The sequence below is a fragment of the Xyrauchen texanus genome, chromosome 14 (genome assembly GCF_025860055.1).
Source record: "Xyrauchen texanus isolate HMW12.3.18 chromosome 14, RBS_HiC_50CHRs, whole genome shotgun sequence".
Lineage (NCBI taxonomy): Eukaryota > Metazoa > Chordata > Actinopteri > Cypriniformes > Catostomidae > Xyrauchen > Xyrauchen texanus.
The window spans coordinates 5,401,972-5,422,838 of NC_068289.1; the positions used below are offsets into that span (position 1 = coordinate 5,401,972).

The window sequence follows — 20,867 nt, forward strand, 5'->3', positions numbered from 1 at the left end:
TTCCCTTTCCCTTGGAATATGGCATTTGATTTCACATTTGTACCACTTTTAAATGCATGGATTTTTAAAAGGTCCTGTAATTTTTCTGGGGTCAATGTGCCTTTAAATAGCAGGGCAGCTTTTGTGTTTGACAGTCATGGTATTGATAGATTTAACTCCAATGAGCACAGTTAATCCAGATTGAGCCCCATATTGTTCAGCCAAAAGTATAAACTGTGTGATAGACCGTTTTACTTTACTGAATATTTCAATTAATGTTTTCCAGTCTGGTGACCAGGTTTACAATAGAAAATGTAACTCTGTGTAGGTCAGTGAAAGATATTTAATTTAGAATTTAACAATGATTTATCTAACAATGATGACATTTATTTCACATGAAAACACTAGAGCGATATAATCACCAAAACAAGCAAAGGTTTCTGTCAAGAGAATTTATTTAGTGCATGCTGCAGTGCAATTAATGTAGTCTAGTTGAATGTGGTGATTCTTCGGAGGGATCCAATTCTTGGGTCTGTTCCTCCCCAGTCACTGTACTTCTTGTATTCACCTGGTCCAAGGTAGTACATTCGTCCTTTGTAGTTGGGCTGCTTGTATAGAAGCCAGTGGCCATCCATCACATGACAGGAATGGATGTCAGCTGTGTGGAAGCGGTCTGTGATATTTGGGCAGTCTTCCATTATTTCTATCATCTGACCTCCCATATCAGCCTGATCATATAGTCTCAATCTGTAGTTGCCATTGTACTGCAAGAAAAATACATTTGGGATGTGCTGAGTACAGAACATACAGTTTCTAATATATTTTATCCTTATATGACAAGTATATCACAGCACTTATATTTGAGAACTCTGTGCATGATTGGATGGTTTATATAAATTCATTTCATTTCTGAAAAACAATTGCTATTTTTTATAATTCCTTATCATTACTTGCTGGATTATGGTCCCACAGTTTGGATACTCACCACTGGGATCATACGACATGATCTGATATCGTCACTGAAACCAATCATACACTGACAGTCCGAATACTCGCCCCTCTGCAGGAAGTACTGCTGTCCCGTGTAATTGGGATTCTCATACACCATGAAGCACCCACTCTCTACCCTGATGGAGTGGCATTGGGTAAGGTAGGGGTGCAGATCTGCACAGTCACTGCTGCACTCATGATAGCGGCCCAGAAAGTTCCTGTCCTCATAGAAGATGATCTGATAGAAATAAAAGGTACAATAGTTAAATAGTTCTATAGTTGACAGATGCAGACTACTTTTAACTCTCCATTACTATTCCATGGCCTGGCAAGAGCAATAATATGAACGTGCAACTGTTGTAGAATTTATAACCATAACGTATGACAGTATTAGTCTTTAACAGTGAGTGATGCCATCTTACCTTTCCAATAGCCATGTTGGCACCTTGCAGGGCTGCTGCTGCTCAACACTGGGACCTAGTTTATCACAGTCTTTTATAAAACCTAGAAGCAGCTGTGTGATTGCACAGCATAAAGTATTGTCATTCAAATAAATCTATCACGAGGAGAAAGTAATAGGGGCTGGAAGCAGGGGGGCAATTAAACAATCTGGTTATGTTTGGCCTGGCTCTGGTGCAGTTTTTCCATACTCATCAAAATGCACAGGACCTCATCCTCTCTAGCTGGCAGATGCTCACTCTGCCTGGCATCAGCACAATTAATGAATGCAAAAGCATTAAAGAATTTATAGAAAGATATCTTATAGAATCAATTGACTAATGAAAGGTTCATATAACCTATGTATGTAATACAACTCTGGATGTAAGATATATAATTAGAGATCATAAAATAATTTGTTGAGAGTTATTAGAGAAACCAACATAAAATAAAAGGAAAGTGCAATCATGTTTAAGAATTGGCATTTGTTTAATTAGTATTTTATGATAGCGAAGAATGATCAAGTTAACTCTAGTAATCCATGATCCGTTTGATGGAACCCATGCAGACGCTCTTGCCTCCCCATTCATTGAATCTGGGGTTTTCTGTAGGCATTATGAGGTACATCCTGCCTCTGTAGTTGGAAAGTTCATAGAAGATCCTGTTTTCACCAATTACCTTGCAAAATCATTTTGTGAAACAACACTTTCTCACTCATCATGGGTTGGTTATCTTGCTACATTGATTAAGTGAACTTATAATTTCTTTCAATATAGATCTCTCAAATAAACAGAATGAATAAAAATAAGAATCTATAAATTAGTCTATTAAAGCATTAGTATAATCACCATGGTAATTACATGAAAGGAGCAAACTGATTCCAACCCCTATTACTTTCTCCTTGTGATGACAATATTTTATGCTGTGCAATCACACAGCTGCTTCTAGGTTTTAATACAGTGATAAACTAGGACCCTGTGTTGCGCAGCTGTAGCTCTGCAAAATGCCAACATGGCTATCGGAAAGTTAAGATGCCATCACTCACTGTCAAAGACTAATACTGTAATTTTTCCCAACCAGAACTGGGAACTCTCATTTCTGGAGCAAGTATTGCTGGCCTTTGAAATGCGGTTGTTCGTGGATCATGAAGCATCCATTCTCCACCCTGATTGAGTCACAGCAGGTAAGATGGCAGAGCATATCTGCACAATCACCTCTGCATTCATACTGATTACCCTAGAAATGATTGTCTTCATAGAAAATTATCTTTTAAACACAAACATGAATAATAATAATAATAATTAGTCCATATGTGTGCACATTTATTGTAAATCCATTCTTAATATCTTGTATAAAAAGTAAACAGCATTCATATGGCCTTTCTCACTTTCCTCGGAATAGTTTTTCTGATGTTCATCACATAATGAACAGATAAATCCTGTAAATTGCTTTAATATTCATATCTAAGTCATATTTTATCTTTACATTTTTAATTTATATAAAAAATATATATATATATATCCCCTTTTTCTCCCAATTTGGAATACCTAATACCCACTACTTAGTAGGTCCTCATTGTGACACAGTTAATCACCTCTATCCAGGTGGCAGATGACAAGTCTCAGTCACATGTTTGGCAGCCAAAATAGAAATAACCCTTGTGTAAACTGTCATGTGAAGATTTAGCTTCATGCTAAGCTAATAATTATATTTCTAGACATTTTACATGCACCTGTTACCAGGCACAAACTTATCAAGTAAATCCACGTTAGATCATAATTTTCCAGATATATTTTAATATATGAACTTATACTGCATTTATAATACCTGAACACATAAATCTGATAGGTCTATCATTATCTCTGGACCATAAAGTTAAATCTGTTGTATCTCATAAATCTGTTCAATATGTGCACATCATTTTAACTGAAATACTTCTAATCTACACGCCCTGCACGCCATGGCCATCCTGCAGGTTAACCAGGCCAAGGCGCTTAAAGACCCTGACACTGTCGAGGACTTCGCCCATCAGTTCTCGATGGTGAAGAGGCAGACGGAGGCCATTAAACACATCCTACAGGCATCCGTCCTCCTGTCGGCCCCGGCTCTCCCACCATCGGAGCCTGCACGCTGTTCTCTGAGAAGATCCTCCTGCAGGAAGGCAGCAACGCCTACCCATCAACCGGCCACCAAGAACCCCGTACGGGCTTCGAAGCGGCACTGGGACAGGAGACCCAGGGACGAGCTTGCTGACTCTGCCTGGCCTGACACTGCTGCTGCGTACCCTCTCCGTAGATAGGGTGCTCCCAGTGGTAACATTCCGTATGTGAACTTCCCTGTCTGTAAGTCCATGTGAGGTATTCCCACATTAACCTCCCTCCGGATGTGGTCTCTGTAGTGCTCTCCCTCCTGGAGAGGAAAGAGCACATCCCCAGTGCTATTCTAGCAGGTGCTTGAAGTGAAATTGCTTAATACAAAAATGAGGAAAAGCCACCTCCTGTAGCCTCCTCAGGTGCCTCCTACCACCCTATATAATTATTTAATATCTAGGGAATCTAACAGAATTAATATTTAACATGCAATCAACATATTCGTGCACCGATATGTTGAAGCCAACGTCTTTATCAAATCTGGAAGGAATATCACCTCGTGGACAATGAAATAATATTCTACATTTAGCTTAAACACTGTTTATAAGCAAGTAACAGGATCGGACCATTTCAGACATTAACTTTATGAGCATAAAGTACAAACAAGACTTTATTAAACTATTCTAAACCTAATACATAAACTGATCTAGTGCATACACACACACACACAGTAAAGAAAACTAAATTTGGAATACTGGAAATGCAGAATATTGAGTTAGGGCAATATATGAAGTTTAGCAAACCATCAGTCTAACAGTTTCACCTTCGTATTGAAGCATTATTGATTTTATCTAATAATAAAACAGTTTAGCGAGACATGGAAATACTGTACTTGGTTGCTTGACAGTTGATGAGTTATTTCTTTCATATGCATGTTGCTGCGGTGCGTGCTAAGCAAAGATATGCTAAGTTAATTAGAATATAATTCTCTTGTTAGATGCTTTCGCCAATTTTCCTGCTCTGACTAAAGGTATTTCAGTCTTAAACTTTTATAGCAACAATACAATGCATGTTATATGATTTTACCCAACATCAACATTATGGAAATTAACTATGGACTTCATAGATACCAAACATGAGGGTAGTGATAATAATAATTGCAATGGTAATAACATTCATGATAAGTGATTAAAAGAGTAATAAGAACAAATCATATAGAGAAAGCCAGGATAACATTACATGAGGTAGTCTGACAATATCTATGATAGATATACATATGAGAAGGACAAGATCAATGTTAGTTCCATGTGTTAGGACATCCAGATTCAAAGTTACAATAGTTACTCAGTTAATTTAGAGCATGATGATGCTTGATTGTCTGTTATTGTAGATTATATAGTCAGGCTATGCCTGGGAAGAATATCTTGTAAGCTTTGTCCCACACAAAGAGAGTTCAAAATTTCGGTGCCTGTGTGGAAATGTTCAGAAGGTTGTAAACTGAGAACTAAGTGTGGCCTATGTCAGTGTCTTATGGGTTAAAATGGGCCTCCCTGAGTTTGAGATGCTGTTTTTGCAGGATGGTTGACGCTTTGACCAGGCATTTGGCACGCGTTAATTATCTCAAATCAACACCCTAAAAGGAGCTTTAGTCTTTAAACAGAGGACTCCATGAGGGGAATGCGATCTTCCTCACAGTTCTTTTGTTCAGGAAAAGGGTCACAGGATGCAGCTGGGAGACTTTCGGCACCAAATGTACAGATTCATTGCTTTAAGGCCTGTAAAGGCCCTAAGGTCCTTCTTCTAGAAGGTTAGCTTATTGCTTTGTGTGTCCTTTGGAATGTTTGCTGCCTGGTGCACGTAAATCCAACACACTTTGTAATCAATAGCAATTTTACAGCACAGTTATACTATATGAATATCTATATGAACAACATAATGAGCATAAGCCATATGATTATGATACATATATTCAGTTTTCTACTCTTCATCTGTTTAGCCTTGGTAATTCACATGTTCTAACATACTGTGCATTACAAGCAGAGAGAACACTCTAGGGTAAAAATGTCTCTGTTTTTTAATTCAGCACTCCAAGCAGTGAAATTAAGTCTGGCAGCGCCTATAGCAAGTGTCATTGTCAGGCAGTGACCCCTCTAGGTAGAGAGAGCAAGAACAAAACTGAATTCACTTGAGCACAGACACCACTTTATTTAGTGTTTGAAAAAAGGCATACAGCAGACATTTCACAAGGACTCCTTTCATTAGAGATCCATGATACGCCTGATGGAGCCCATCCTGGAACTCATTCCACCCCAGTCGCTGTACCTCCTGTACTCGCCAGGCCTCAAGTAGAAGTGCCTGCCCATATAGTTGGGCTGCTCATACATGAGCCAGTGACCATCCATTATGTGGCAGGAATGGAAGTCAGACATATTGAAGCGTTCTATGAGGTTGGGGCAATCATCCATAAGCTCCATCATGTGGCCACCCATGTCAGAACGCTCATAGAGCTTCATTCTGAAGGAACCATGATGCTGATGAAGAAAAGAACAGAATGATAAGGCTGAGTGCTTTTAATTTATCTATATCAAAACAAGACCATTGATAGTATTTACGTAAGGATAAGCATCAGAATTTACCATGGGAATCATCCGACAGGACCTGATGCAATCGTTCATTCCCATCATATGCATGTAATCAGGACAATATCCTAAAATAATCATGTAAACAGCAATTCATCAGTTGCAAAGCTTTGGTCATTCACATTAGCATTACTCACATAGGTAAAGGTCTGGCAGGAACAAATAGTGTCATTGTAGCCCATCCAGCACTGATAGTCAGGGTACTCCCCTCTGGTTACATATTGGAAACCGGAGAAGTTGTGTCTCTCATATAGAACCCAACAGCCACTCTTCACTCTGATAAGAGTTGCATTGACTGAAATGAAGGTTCATGTCTGGGCAATCTGTCGCACTCATATGAGTGACCCTGGAAGTTTCTCTCCTCATAAAAGATCATCTGAAAGCAAGAAATGTCACAAAGCAATAATGAGGCAAGCAGTGCCTTCTGCTATTAACTGCATAGTCCTGATATCACATTTTAGCTTTTAGAAACGGTATGAGTTATGTGTATTTCTGTTCAAAGATACATACAATATATTAGTCATTTTAACTGGCATCTGTCTAATGGCAAATGCAAATTCTTGTTCTCTTGTTATGTATTTGGACCCAAATGCAAATCTATTTCAAGAAATGCAAAAATAATACACAATGTTTTATCCATGTCTCATTTACCTTACTCATATTGAAGGAAGCACCGGGAATCAGTCCTGAAGAAGAGAAATAGTCAAACAAACTAAGACATGAGGTCTGCTTTATAAACCTCCATCAACATTTGGTGGATCAAACTTTATTTGTCATTTCAATGACTGGGATTTGGCATCCTGGTGGTGCTGCCAACCTCTTGATCCCATCCATAGATTTAAAAGCCCTGATTCATCAAATCAAAATTCGTAGCTGGCAAATTACTGACCTCAACTGCCTTCTCTGTTTTGATCCAGATACTTAAATGTTTTATGATCTATAGAATCATTGCTTATAGCAGAGAATGAATAAACTCGTCCCAAAAAGTTATGAGTTCTTACAGGTCATTTTATATTGTCTAAGAACTTGATCACTGCATGTATACATTGTATCTTCTTTGTTCACAGCAGCTACTTTATAATTAGAATGCATAGGGGAATTAATTTATATGCACACCTTCCATTACCTGAATATGCTAAAGATATGAACATCTTCGGCAGATATTTAAAAGTCAGGAAAACAAACTTTGTGTGTATAACAAAACCCGCTTTATTAACCCTATCTGGTTGTGAGGAAGTCTTGATAAAATAATTAAAAGTTTTGACAAAAGTAATAAAAGTCTATTTTCTCACCACATAAAATGTCAAAATATGTTTGATGAAAAAGCTACATGATGACTGAGATTATCTCTAAATAATGAAACACCTGTTAGGACGTTAAAAATGTTTAATATTTTATACAAATAAAAATGTGCTTGTAGGACAGCTGTTGTCTTTACTCCTGCAGAGATTCTTGAGAGCCCTCATAGTGTGTTGTTTCATCTTTAAAGGAGTCCTCACTGTCCTGTATTTGACAGAAAACATAGCTGCAACAATTACAGTTCACAATCTGAACACATGATGGCAGTAATTCTCAATTTAATGAGAAGTGGTGAAGACTAAACTGTGTATTTGGTAATAACAGAATGAACTTCAGTTGACTGAAACTCACATTAAATGAGGAGCTAGAAGAGGACGACGAGGAGGGGGACTCCAGTGTCTCTGTTCTTGCAGTGGCATCACGTTTACTGTGTTCCTTGATCCAGCGTTTTAGCACCTGTGCTTTAAAGAGAAATAAGAAATTGATAACAACAATAACATTTAGCTCTATTTAATGAACACTTTCTTAATTTATAGTATATTATATTGCACAAATGAAAAGGTCTCATACTGTGTTGTCTTGAATGGTCTACTGCTTTGAATGAACTAAGCATGGCAAATGGATGATAGGAGAGGGAGAATGGGTGAACAATATTACCCTGTTGAGGAAAAGACTGTGAGGTCACTCATCTTTTCATAAACCCTTATGTATTTACATAAACTGACAATGTCTAAACAGTTATGTGAGGGACTAAAGAGACATACAAATTTTCAGTTTGTACGTTTATCTCACTAATTCTCATCCAGCATGACATTTACACCACAAACAATGAACTATAACGAACAACGATGAACTTACCTTAGTGCGATTATGAGGGTAAGATGCAGATGGCTTGCAATTATACATAGACAGAATGCCTTCTATTGGTAATGTATTCTGAAAATGATAGGGGATAATGATACAACTTGGCTAATAACACGAAAGGCTTTTGCCACTACTAAATTATCCTTATAGTGGAACCTTACCAGAAGCATTCCTGCAAAGGAAGAAAGGATCATTGCCTCTCTTTCCAGGCGATTAGGGTACTGGTGGCTATGTCCTGGACTACCAATTCCTCTATAAAGACAGACCAAAGCCAAATGTGAGGCTCAACTATCAGTTGAAAACACACTGCCAACACAGCAGTAATCTTATTGGACATACACATTAGACAGTACTATAAATTACTCACATGACGTCATTCTTCCCATCATCTTTATTGAGCCACCACAAAGCCACACTTATAGCCAAGTCATAGTGGGCCTATATGAATGTAAAAATGCGTTTATAACATTTTAAGCAATACAAGCTTTAACAATAACCCAAAATAATTATTAATGGTTCTTTCCATCTCAACATTGCTCCATTACACTGTCGCTCTTACTGTATACTGATTACTTACCAGATCATCTAACATTGTAGAAGTGCCTTTCCCCTTTGGATCAAAACCATTTTCTCTGAGTCTTTGTCCAATATATTCACCCCTAAAAATGTGTTAAATAAGTATAGATCCTTACAGCAGTTACAAGTTAGCTTTTACAAATTTGCTCTAACTGCACAGATTAATAATGTATTATCTGGATAGCAAAAACAGCAAAGCGTACAATGAAACTTAATTGGTATTTTTGAAATGTATCCTACAGTGATTAATTGACCAGTTCGCTTAAAATGGTGACAGTCATGTAATCCTGTAGATAGACAGACTGAACAAAGCTTCATGTCAATTCTATGATCTCACATTTGGCCTAATGCAGTTCAGTGCACCATATTACAGTAATGAAATGAAACTTACAACAAAGCTTTAACATCCCTCCTTACTCGCTTGGCCTCCATGTTTCAGACACTCAGCTGAGACACTTAACTGAACACAAGCCTTTATTTCTAAAATTCAGTCTGGAAAAAAAAAAAAAACTGAAATCCCATTCAAAGTAATGTTTGGAACAATGAAAAAAACATTACATAGAAAAACAGCATGAGTAACATAGTAGTTAATCCTCTGCCCAGGGAAACACTAAACACAGGATGCAAACTATAAACCCTATATTGTCTAGCAATGAACAGGAAAAGTGAGATGAACATTTGACCTGGTATCCAACAGACAAGGGTTAGGTTACGGTAGCATTTGATAAAACTAACACTTCCAAGCATTTACAAGTTGAGATGCTCTACAAATTATTAATTTAATTAAAACAGTTAATGGCTAAAAGTGAAAATAAACTATTTGCCCATAAAATTTGAATGTAATACATTGCTTTTTGCCTTGATGCAAAAAGACTTACCCCTTCAACCAGAAAAGCATCCTTTCTCATGAAAATGCATAGAAAAGTTTTACAACTTACCTAAAACTGACAATAAAACTACCTGTTTGCAAAATAATAGCAAATATCAGTTCTGGTTTGCTTTCAGACTGCAGTATAAACTGGTTAAACAGATACTCCTGATCTTAGAATAGACATCTCAGGTGAACGGTCCACTCTAAATTATTCATTCAGTTTGTCAATCACAAGTGCCCAGTTATATAACACACAGGCAAGGGCGTAGATTTGGCTTGAACATTGGAGGGGGGGTGTTATAGTTTGAAGAATTTACATGTTTCGATTTATTAAACAGGGGTGGAATCTACACCCCTGCACACAGGTGCAACTTGCCAACATAATCTTGAGAAAAGCTGTCTTCCAAGAAAACTATAGATGGGTCGGCAAGCAGAAGTGAGTTTTTCTCACGACAAAAAGAGCAGTTTCTACATCTAAAATTCAAAAATATATATTTTCTCACACCAAGTGTATTAGATTAAAACTGAGCTGAAATGTGCAGCTAAATTCAGTAAAAAAAATTAAAAAAAAATCTATTAAAACACATGTATCACATCAAAATGGAATAAAAGCAGACACAAAATAAAGAATAAATAATTAAAAAGATGTAGATCAGTTAATGTGAGATGACTCCTTTTTCCTGAGTTCGTTTCTTCTTCTTGTCATCTTTGAACACAGGAGAATTCAAGAACTTTGAATCAGAGTATTTGTCCCCACGTCTCATTTTGCTGCAAAAAACAAAAAAAAAAGTAAAGCTCTAAGTAACATAAACAACAGCACTGCATTTATTTATTTTGATTGTTTCATGTTTACATCTGCCTCCTAAAGGTCAACCAAACATATGTCGATGAGAGGAGTCTTGGTCGACCAAGTTTTGATTGGTCGGTTGGTCGCAGAAAAACAAAATACTCCACAGGAAACCGATGAACACCTGTATTACTGCTGGTTGTAAGCTAGATGGTACTATGGGGTAATTTTCATTAAGCAGGGTTTGAGTTAAGCCTACACATTAAAGCATGACACCTTGATTTCAAACTTTGAACTTTATTTTTTATTTATTTGAACAAAAAATTCTAATGAAACTGAAAAAAGTGCAATTAAAATGTGTGTTGTCTAACTTCTTGAAAGATGGCTTTGCAACAGTGAAGGGTAACATCTATCTGGGCAAAGAACCTACTTAATCTGTGCATTCTCTACCGGTCGGGTATTTAGTTGTCCGGGAAGATACATCATGTCTGTGAATACATTTGTTTTGTTCCCTCCTTCACAATATATAGCCGCCAATTACATCAGCAACCCCTGGGCTGAGGGATTGCTGAATATTCTTGCTTTAGTGATTTTGCATTTGAAAATTAATGCATTTAAAAAATGAAAAACTTACACTCCAAATTACCGAAAAAGCTATTAAAATAATGAAGTGATAAAAACAAGTATATAGATGTCTGAGGTCATTTGCAGCACTCATAGATCATTGTTACGGTTTAGTATTTCTCTGTAATGTAGAACAGTATTAGCAATGTTACTGATAACATTCTTACTCAGCCTGGAACTCTAAAAAAGATATATATATTTAAGTAATTAAATGAATATCATAAAAATGTGACAACTAGTCAACTAATGGCTTAAACTAACAACTATAAGTTGACTAGGATAATCTTTGGTTGGGGTCAGCCCTATTGTCTACACAAGTAATTTATATTTGTAGATCACTTTTCACAATACACAGTTTCAAAGCTTTATAAAAAATCATGCCTTCATGTCTGAAAGCCCCTAGTGATCAAGCTGAAATGACTGTAGCAATGAAAAAACTCCTTTCAATGTTATTTAGTGGTTAAAAAAACTCGAGAGGAACCTGATCTCTGGTTTTATGATATATGTACATAGTCCAATATTATTTAGCGGCTTGAGCAAAAACCGATTGACAGACTATTTTTTTTTTTTTGCCGTTTTCCGCTGTTTCACTTTGCATGTAAACTTTACTGCCGTTATTACTGCCTTATAATGTTTTTTTGATAGTTATGACTCATTTGCGCAATGTCGGTGTAAATAAAAGGACTTGTTTGATGTACTGAAATACCAGGACATAACGCCATTGTTTGGCAAATCCGACAAGCTGTAACACTAAAATCTACCTACCGTTCTTCTCGCCCATGTACTGAAGATATGTAGCTCTGTTTTTCCTGTGAGCGCTCAGCACACCTTTATGGGGAGAAGATTGTTTCGCAGCTCTAAGCGTTGCACTGTTTGGTTTGAAATTACACTATAATGTGTTTGTTTATGTATCGTACAATATATAGTGTAATGTATAGTTAGCATCATATCGTACGATGCAATAATAATACAATATTTTTTTACACCCCTAATATATATATGCACACACACAACATCTTAAAGGAATATTCCAGGTTCAATACAAGTTAAGCTCAATTGAAAGCATTTGTGGCATAAGGTTGCTTACCAAAACATTATAATATATTTTTTTTATAAATTTTATTAATTTTCACTCATCCCTCCTTTTCTTAAAAAAAGTTTTAAAACAAAAATCAAGGTTACAGTGAGGCACTTACAATGAAAGCCACAAATTATGTCACAAATGCCGTCAATTGAGCTCAGTTTGCATCAAACATGGAATATTCTTTTAATTTATAAAAAGTGGCACTCACCAGTTAAGTGTGGGTTCTTTGTAGGACACTGGTACTATTCTCCTTCGTGATCTCCCAAATTCAGAGCTAATGTTCCAGTCTTTATTTGTTAAACTCTTCATAACCCGGTCTTCTACTGTTTCCAGAAACAAAAATTATGCAAGACTGTAAGTATACAAGACATATACACACACCTAAAGGATTATTAGGAACACCATACTAATACTGTGTTTGACCCCCTTTCGCCTTCAGAACTGCCTTAATTCTACGTGGCATTGATTCTACAAGGTGCTGAAAGCATTCTTTAGAAATGTTGGCCCATATTGATAGGATAGCATCTTGCAGTTGATGGAGATTTGTGGGATGCACATACAGGGAACGAAGCTCCCGTTCCACCACATCCCAAAGATGCTCTATTGGGTTGAGATCTGGTGACTGTGGGGGCCATTTTAGTACAGTGAACTCATTGTCATGTTCAAGAAACCAATTTGAAATGATTCGAGCTTTGTGACATGGTGCATTATCCTGCTGGAAGAAGCCATCAGAGGATGGGTACATGGTGGCCATAAAGGGATGGACATGGTCAGAAACAATGCTCGGGTAGGCCGTGGCATTTAAACGATGCCCAATTGGCACTAAGGGGCCTAAAGTGTGCCAAGAACACATCCCCTACACCATTACACCACCACCACCAGCCTGCACAGTGGTAACAAGGCATGATGGATCCATGTTCTCATTCTGTTTACGCCAAATTCTGACTCTACCATCTGAATGTCTCAACAGAAATCGAGACTCATCAGACCAGGCAACATTTTTCCAGTCTTCAACTGTCCAATTTTGGTGAGCTCTTGCAAATTGTAGCCTCTTTTTCCTATTTGTAGTGGAGATGAGTGGTACCCGGTGGGGTCTTCTGCTGTTGTAGCCCAACTGCCTCAAGGTTGTGCGTGTTGTGGCTTCACAAATGCTTTGCTGCATACCTCGGTTGTAACGAGTGGTTATTTCAGGCAAAGTTGCTCTTATGTCAGCTTGAATCAGTCGGCCCATTCTCCTCTGACCTCTAGCATCAACAAGGCATTTTCGCCCACAGGACTGCCGCATACTGGATGTTTTTCCCTTTTCACACCATTCTTTGTAAACCCTAGAAATGGTTGTGCGTGAAAATCCCAGTAACTGAGCAGATTGTGAAATACTCAGACCGGCCCGTCTGGCACCAACAACCATGCCACGCTCAAAATTGCTTAAATCACCTTTCTTTCCCATTCTGACATTCAGTTTGGAGTTCAGGAGATTGTCTTGACCATGACCACACCCCTAAATGCATTGAAGCAACTGCCATGTGATTGGTTGATTAGATAATTTCATTAATGAGAAATTGAACAGGTGTTCCTAATAATCCTTTAGGTGAGTGTATAGTGTATAAGTCAAAAAAAAAAGAAGAAGAAAAAATTTAGGTAAAATCCATTGCAAAATCAGTTTCAAAATGATATATCTGTATTAAAAAGTACATTTGCACTAATTCTCCTTTCAGAACACAATCATTTGTAATGCATTTATTTTCTCTAGAATCATTTTTAATTACTCATTCTATATTCTACGTAGAAAGGTTACCTGGAGGTTGGTGCATCAAGTTCAACTCCTGGTCCTGATAAATGTTCAAGGTTTGAGAGTGGGCTTTTGGTTGTGGGCTGTGAGCAGAGCTTTCATCTGAGAGCACTTCAGTGTAACCGCCTATGGACTCCCAGGGAGGCCTCTCCTCTGTGAATTGAAGGCTCTGGTCCTTTATGTGTCCATTGAAACTATCTAAAGTCACTGAAGGTAAAACTTCATCTGATACATTTGTGAGATGACATTCAGAAATGCAGCTGGAAGCCCCACTGCCATTTGTTTGTTTGCCAGGTGAATTATGACTAGATGAAATAATGTACGTTTTCCTGCACATGCTCTCATGGCCATGGTTGGTTTGATCCATATTCATGCAAAGATCATCCATGTTGATATGGTTAGCCTGATCAGCCTTGTCAACAGTGGAAGGAGTGCTTGCACTTATGTCAAGGTTTGCTTTATGGGTTTTTGCATGATGTTCATACTTGAAGTCCTCCTCTGAGACTGAGCAATGAGTTTTCCTTGTTAACTGCAAGGTATGAGATAAAGACCGGTATTCTACTCCATTTTCAATATCAGTCACATCTTGCTTTTCAGTTGCTGAATTACCAACATTACTTTGAGTACTTGTGCTCAACTGTTTCCTTGTTACAGCTTTAGATTTGGCTTTTCCTGTTGCATTCCTCTTTGTTACTACTTTATCAGTCACCAATCTGTGTTTTTTAGCTTTACTGGGCACTAATGATGTCAATTGAGAGGACTCTGGTAAATACTTATGAACATCCTGTGAACTTTCTGAATAGTTGTTTTCTCCTGATACCTGATCCTTTTGCTGTTCTGTAATGTCATCCAAACAGATAACTTGAGGGATTGTTTGCCTTTCTGATGTTACCTCCTCTGAATCATCTGGTCTGTTACCATCCTCTAATATACTAGTTTTATTCAAAATGTCTGATGAATTCCCACTGACAATTGATTCACTTGCTTGTATAACAAATGTTCCTCTGTTTTTCTGTGCGTTGCATTCTTCAAATTGTGAAAGTGTATGTGCTCGTGTTTTGTTTTTATGTTTTTTAACTTGGCCTGTGGGCTCACGGACATGCATATCAGTAGCAGCAGCTTGTGGGTATACAGTACTGGCTGATTCAACATCCTCATGTACAAACCCCTGATCGATATTAAGAGATGAGACTTTGGTCTTCCTGCTCTTCTGAGGTCTTAGCTCATCTTGAAATATATATGTTCTCCTGTTATTTTCACCTTGACTTTTAGGTTCCTGGGTAGCATGAGCCTCCTTTGCTTTATTTTTAGCAGCTATGCCTGAAAGATTTCCATCCCAAGGAATTGCCTTGTTTCTCTGACAATTCTGAACCTCAAGATCACTAAAACAATCATTTAAAATGTCATTGGGGGGATCTTGGGAAATTAGGTAAGTTTTCCTTGGATCTGGGTTTTTCTGTTTACATGTGCGCTGGCTACTTTTAGTATGACGAGAGGTGACATGAGTCTTCCTGCGTGCAGTTATTGGTTCCATTTCTCCAAACAAACACTCATCACTTTCCTGAAAATTCTCTTTCTTGTTCTGGACAGCAGGAGAGCAATGTTGTGTTGCATTGTCTTTTGAAAGAGGTGCTGTATAGTTTGAATCAATTGGTGCTTTTTCATCTGCAGATATACTCTTACTACCTTTTCCTGACAGACACAAATCCTTCTTTTCCTGATGTTCTTCCATAGCTTTAGAGTTTCTTCTTGTGTTTGTTTCAACTGTCACTATTTCAGCACCACAGTCAGCAATGGTCATATCCATTTCAGCACAATATTGGGTATTTTGCAGCATTGGATTGTCCCTCTCTGGGCTGGAAGACCTTTCTTTGACTTTTTTAGAACAATAGAACAGTAGATCTGCATTGATCACAGCTGTATTCACTGATTCAGAGATGACATAGTCCTGTTTTGGACACATTGTTGGACTGTCTTTTTTACAGACATCCAGCAAACTTCCAACCTCTTCCTCCACTTCACACATTTGTTCTGAAAAGAAATAAATCAATGAATAGGAAATTAAATACAAAATAACAGCATCAGGAGGTAATGTAGTGACTAAAGTGCAAGTTACATTTTAAATAATAATGCTAATCATTCAAACTAAACTAAATTAAAGCTTGGTTGACATTCTTAAAGGAATAGTTCACTAAACATTTTTTTAACTCTCATCATATATACTTCCAGAGAAGTTCTTATTTGTTCAGGGGTAAAAGGAAGTTCTAAACAGTTGAGCAACATTCAGGCATTCAGACAATGATCACACCGCTGTGGGTGGCGTTTAGAGGATCATTTAAAGAGTCATGAAACACTATATTTTTTAAGATGTTAACAGGTTTGTAGAAAAAGTCAACATTCTTTATATTTAATTTCAAGAGTAAAATGGTTAATTTAGGGATTTTTCATCATCTGGGTTTGAAATGAACATTGAGTCAACATCACATGTCGTGACGTACATGGTTTAGGCTTTCCATTGAATTTCAGCAAATCTATGTCATGGGTGTTCTCGATATTATTCATGAGAAGGTGTGACCTTTACCCTTTGACAAGCGCGTCGTTGCCAATGCACGTGATCAGCGCTTCAAACTCTCAAGCGCCATCAGTCAGTTGAGAGAGTTCATAGTACTTTGATGCAAGCCCCACCACCCGTTCACGCAGCACGCTTTATTAACTTGAGTAATCTGAGATATGCTGTGATGTGCGGTGTCTCTGACTGAGACCCATTAGATGCAGTTTACATTGATTGTCCCAGACACAAATGTTATCCATCCATCCATCCATTCAAGATCCATAATTCCATCCATCACTAATGTCAGTGTGTTAACTGATCAAAGCACTTATATTCGTAAATCATCGTCTTGGAATACGTCTAAAAACATTAACATAGTTTCTATAAAACGTACATTTACAAAACAGCTTACGATACTGTGTATAATTTATTTGTGCATTCTGTTACGAGCAATTGTGAGGATCTTTGATGCTGTTAAATGCATTGATAAAATAAAGCTGAGGTGACTGGATCAGACAGTTATTGGGTTCACTCCCCCTTCACCCCTCACTCAGCTGCTGATCACGCCCACTTTGAGTGCATCTTTTAAAAATGTGGTGAGCGCTCAACTGTGTTGAAACAGGGGGGTGTTGGGACATATGAGGATGCTCAGTAAAACCTCAACTATTGTCACATTAATATATGTTATCAATGAATTTATGACTCATTTTATAAGTAGAATTCAACTGAGGTCAGTAAAAGAAGCTGTTTTAACCACTCGATGATGATTTAAAGTAATATAAATGCAGTAGTTTAGATTAGTTTAGATCTATAGTTTAGATTCTGAATTTATGATGCTAATGTGCGCACACGCGGCCATAATATGTGCCGATTGCACTCAGTTATTGTAATTTATGATGTCATATTGATACTACTGCAAAGATGGGTTTATAAAAGAGAATACAGACAAAAGAATGGTTATGGAGGCATATCTTACTTTGGGAAGATGTGTGAATGGCTTTCACTGCAGATAGCATGAGTGAATGGGCACTTGAGAGTACGAGTCAATTTGATACCTTTTGTAGGCCAATTTGAAAAAAGAATGTAATTGCATGATATATTCTTGGAAAAATTATCTACGCTAACGATCGTAATGTTGTTCATGTTGAATACTTGTCACGTTAATAAACAATAGAGAGAGAGGCAGGATCCAAACGCAGAGGCAAGAATGTGGGCTTTATTTATAAAGAACAAAAATACAAACCAAAACACCCACGAGGGGAAAAAACAGAAACAGAATAATAAACTTTAAAAACTCCCTTAGACTCTTGGGTTAAGACAGTCAGTGTAATAACGCTGGGCAGACACATAAAAGGTTCCCCCATCACACCTGTGTTTATGCTGTAATAATGGTAAATGTGTTCATTGTGATTAAGAAAACTTAAAACTTTTAAAATGAATCGCATGTGTTACCACGTTAATTCTGACAGCTTTATTAAATATTGATCTGTTTCTCATCCAAATCGATTGTATCCCATTAGAAGATAGTAAAATAAATCCATGTGACTCCAGGCATTAAATTGATATGACTATCTTTGCTTTTTAGCTCTTTAAAGTGCTGAACACTATTCACTTGCATTGCATGGACCAGAGCTGAGATATCTTCTTAAAATATTTGTGTTTTGCAGAAGAAATTAAGTCATACACATCTGGGGTGGCATTAAAGTGAGTAAATTATGAGAGTATTTTCCTTTTTGGGTCAACGAACCCTTTATGGAATCATGTACTAGCAACATGTCTTGTCATACCTTCAGTGCTGCTGTGTTCTGCATCTGCGTTTATACTCTCTGGAACCTTTAAAATGAATAGTATATGTGACAATTTCACAAATAGGTATAGTGAACAATAAACAAAGCCTGACTAATGTCCTAACAGCAACATCACAAACAACAACATCAATAGACATTAATGACCAAAACAAAGTAAATCATTAGTAGAAAAGTGACAGCTTACCTCTTCATTAGAAAAAATGTCCACTGCCTTTGTCATCCAGTTTAGGGAAGAGTCATAAAACTCACGTATAATGGCAAACTAGAGAAAGCATAAACACTTTAACTACAATTATTTGTATGAGGGAAAATAAAAATGATGCATGTTCTTCCTTTTCACTTCAAGATAGACCAACTTCACAGACTCACCAATTCTTTGTTTTTATGACGCTGAAAGGCAAGATCAAAGTTATGAGCCTGCACTTCTTTCCTCAGTCGCACAACATCCATCTCCAGCTCTCGACTTCTATGCTTCTGAGCAACCAGAGCCAGGGCAAGAGCCTTGTTGTTGGTTTTCAAAGAGAGCTTGAAGAATGATGATGTGTCTGAGAGATCATGAAAGGTCTAGTTATTATCACAACATGGGGGAGCCTTAAAGGAATATTCCGGGTTCAATACAAGTTAAATGGATAGTTGACCCAAAAATCTAAATTCTCTCATCATTTACTTACCTTTATGCAATCCTGGATGAGTATGACTTACTTTCTTCAGCAGAACACAAATTAAGATTTGCAGAAGAATTACGCAGCTATTTTGGTCCATACAATGCAAGTGAATGGTGACAACAACTTTTAATCTCCAAAAAGGACATAAAGGCAGCATAAAAGTATTTCAGACAACTCCAGTGGTTAATTCCATATCTTCTGAAATGAAATAATAGTTGTGGGTGAAAAACAGATCAATATTTTAGCTTGTGTTTTTAGTGATTCGCATTCTTCATACATATCGCAAACTACTGGGCAGGTAGAAGAATTTCTAGAAAAAATTTACTTAAATATTGATCTGTTTCTCACTCACACCTATCATATCACTTCGGAAGACACTGATTTAAGAACTGGAGTCATATGGATTACTTTTATGCTGGCCTGTTTCATTTTTGGAGCGTAAACATTTTGGCACCAGTTCACTCGCACTGTATGGACCAAAAGAGCTGAAATATTCTTCTAAAAATCTTTTGTTCTGCAGAAGACAGAAAATCATACACATCTGGGATGGCAAGAGGGTGAGTAAATGATGAGAGAATTTTCATTTTTGGGTGAACTATTCATTTAAGTTCAATTAACAGCATTTGTGGCATAACATTCATTAGCAAAAATAATAATTAAGAATCATCCCTCCTTTCCTTTCAAAAAAAAGCACAAATTTAAGTCACAGTGAGGCAATTTTGGAGGGTTTAAATGTCCATCCATCCATCCATCGTCAACCGCTTATCCTGTGTACAGGGTCGCGGGGGGCTGGAGCCTATCCCAGCTAACATTGGGCGAAAGGCGGGGGACACCCTGGACAGGTCGCCAGTCCATCGCAGGGGTTTAAATGTGAAGCTTATAATTTTATAAAATCACTTACTGTACATACATTTTTCGTTAAAACTCGTATTATTTTAACTAAAGTTAAATCTTAATTTTTACAGTTGTTACTTGTAAAGTTGTAATATTGGCTATAACTTTACACAGAAAAGGTTAGCAAGCGAATTTATCAAACTACTATCATATTAACACATGTTGTTTACGTCTTGTGGCTATTCTTTTGAAATCGTGCGTACTTTAACGTTCACGGATTGGCCCCATTCACTTCCATTGCCTCACTGTAACACTGAGCTTTCCTTTATTTAACCTGGAGGGGCAAGTCAAAAATATGTTTGGTGGTAATCAACATTATGCCACAAATGCTCGCGGTTGAGCTAAACTATTCCTTTAAATGTTTTCTTTCACAAATTATGCAGCCCACAGTAATGGTGAGCATTTCTCGAGTAAAACCGAAATGTCTTACTGTGAATTTTCGTCTTTATCTTGGCTGCGTAGACAGATGGTGCCTGTTTTCCCATTCTTGTGTTGTCCTTCTTCTCTTTAGAAGACATTGTTAATGTTTTATCGTTGGGAGCTGTAGAAAAGAAAACGTTTTGTTGAATAAAATAAAAATATCGTTACAAATACAAAGCTCTGTTTGGATTACTCACCACTAGTTAGAGTAGACGACAAACTTGACTCTTGACGCGGTTTGTTTTTATACTTGTTATAATACATTTTAGTTGACATAACAGGTAAGGAGAATTAAACTGCAGGTTTAAAATTCCGTTCCGATTTAAACTCAAACAATGCAACCGCGGAATCTCAAATGTCTTCTTCTTTCGCGGCTCAAGGCGTTTGTAGAATAAGAATGTCGTGAGCGCCACCTGTTGGACTCAAGCTAAAATGTGACATGCAAACCAAACACAAACTTTTGATGGTTTGAAAACCTTGATTAGTGTTTAGTATTGTT

General features: G+C 37.3%; 4 protein-coding genes across 4 annotated transcripts; all 4 read right to left on the minus strand.

Annotated features, from left to right (window-relative positions):
• Positions 1-416: 416 nt before the first annotated feature.
• crygm6 (crystallin, gamma M6) lies at positions 417-1,538 on the minus strand. Its single transcript, XM_052142825.1, has 3 exons — positions 1,392-1,538; positions 965-1,207; positions 417-743 (listed from the first exon to the last, which is right to left on the minus strand). The coding sequence occupies exons 1-3, from the start codon at positions 1,404-1,406 to the stop codon at positions 468-470; spliced, it is 534 nt and encodes a 177-aa protein (XP_051998785.1). The 5' UTR covers positions 1,407-1,538; the 3' UTR covers positions 417-467.
• A 4,112-nt stretch (positions 1,539-5,650) lies between these two features.
• crygm7 (crystallin, gamma M7) lies at positions 5,651-6,512 on the minus strand. Its single transcript, XM_052143062.1, is given in 4 exon segments — positions 5,651-6,028; positions 6,274-6,417; positions 6,419-6,464; positions 6,466-6,512. Coding segments are annotated over 4 exon segments (510 nt in total). The 3' UTR covers positions 5,651-5,755.
• Positions 6,513-7,570: 1,058 nt separating this feature from the next.
• Positions 7,571-9,307, minus strand: LOC127654544 (uncharacterized protein C2orf80-like). The gene is made up of 8 exons (XM_052141746.1): positions 9,267-9,307; positions 8,877-8,958; positions 8,667-8,737; positions 8,461-8,551; positions 8,294-8,371; positions 8,006-8,093; positions 7,787-7,896; positions 7,571-7,639 (listed from the first exon to the last, which is right to left on the minus strand). Exons 1-8 carry the CDS (start codon positions 9,305-9,307, stop codon positions 7,571-7,573), a joined length of 630 nt encoding a protein of 209 aa, XP_051997706.1.
• A 46-nt stretch (positions 9,308-9,353) lies between these two features.
• Positions 9,354-20,711, minus strand: sgo2 (shugoshin 2). Its single transcript, XM_052143020.1, has 8 exons — positions 20,566-20,711; positions 20,379-20,489; positions 18,759-18,934; positions 18,574-18,651; positions 18,369-18,414; positions 14,037-16,061; positions 12,450-12,564; positions 9,354-10,514 (listed from the first exon to the last, which is right to left on the minus strand). The coding sequence occupies exons 1-8, from the start codon at positions 20,642-20,644 to the stop codon at positions 10,403-10,405; spliced, it is 2,742 nt and encodes a 913-aa protein (XP_051998980.1). The 5' UTR covers positions 20,645-20,711; the 3' UTR covers positions 9,354-10,402.
• Positions 20,712-20,867: the final 156 nt, after the last annotated feature.

Bases quoted from the DNA above. Each gene is read 5' to 3' on its own strand.
- crygm6 (XM_052142825.1), bottom strand. The intron at 744-964 runs GTGAGTATCCAA...TTTTTCTTGCAG, and splicing joins CATGTCGTATGATCCCAGTG to TACAATGGCAACTACAGATT.
- LOC127654544 (XM_052141746.1), bottom strand. From the start codon at position 9,307: ATGGAGGCCAAGCGAGTAAGGAGGGATGTTAAAGCTTTGTT. The intron at 8,738-8,876 runs GTAAGTAATCAG...ACATTCATATAG, and splicing joins CTACAATGTTAGATGATCTG to GCCCACTATGACTTGGCTAT. The intron at 7,640-7,786 runs GTGAGTTTCAGT...TGTCAAATACAG, and splicing joins CTTCTAGCTCCTCATTTAAT to GACAGTGAGGACTCCTTTAA.
- sgo2 (XM_052143020.1), bottom strand. From the start codon at position 20,644: ATGTCAACTAAAATGTATTATAACAAGTATAAAAACAAACCGCGTCAA. The intron at 18,935-20,378 runs GTAAGACATTTC...ATGATCTCTCAG, and splicing joins GATAAAGACGAAAATTCACA to ACACATCATCATTCTTCAAG. The intron at 10,515-12,449 runs GTGAGTGCCACT...TGTTTTTTGCAG, and splicing joins AAAGAACCCACACTTAACTG to CAAAATGAGACGTGGGGACA.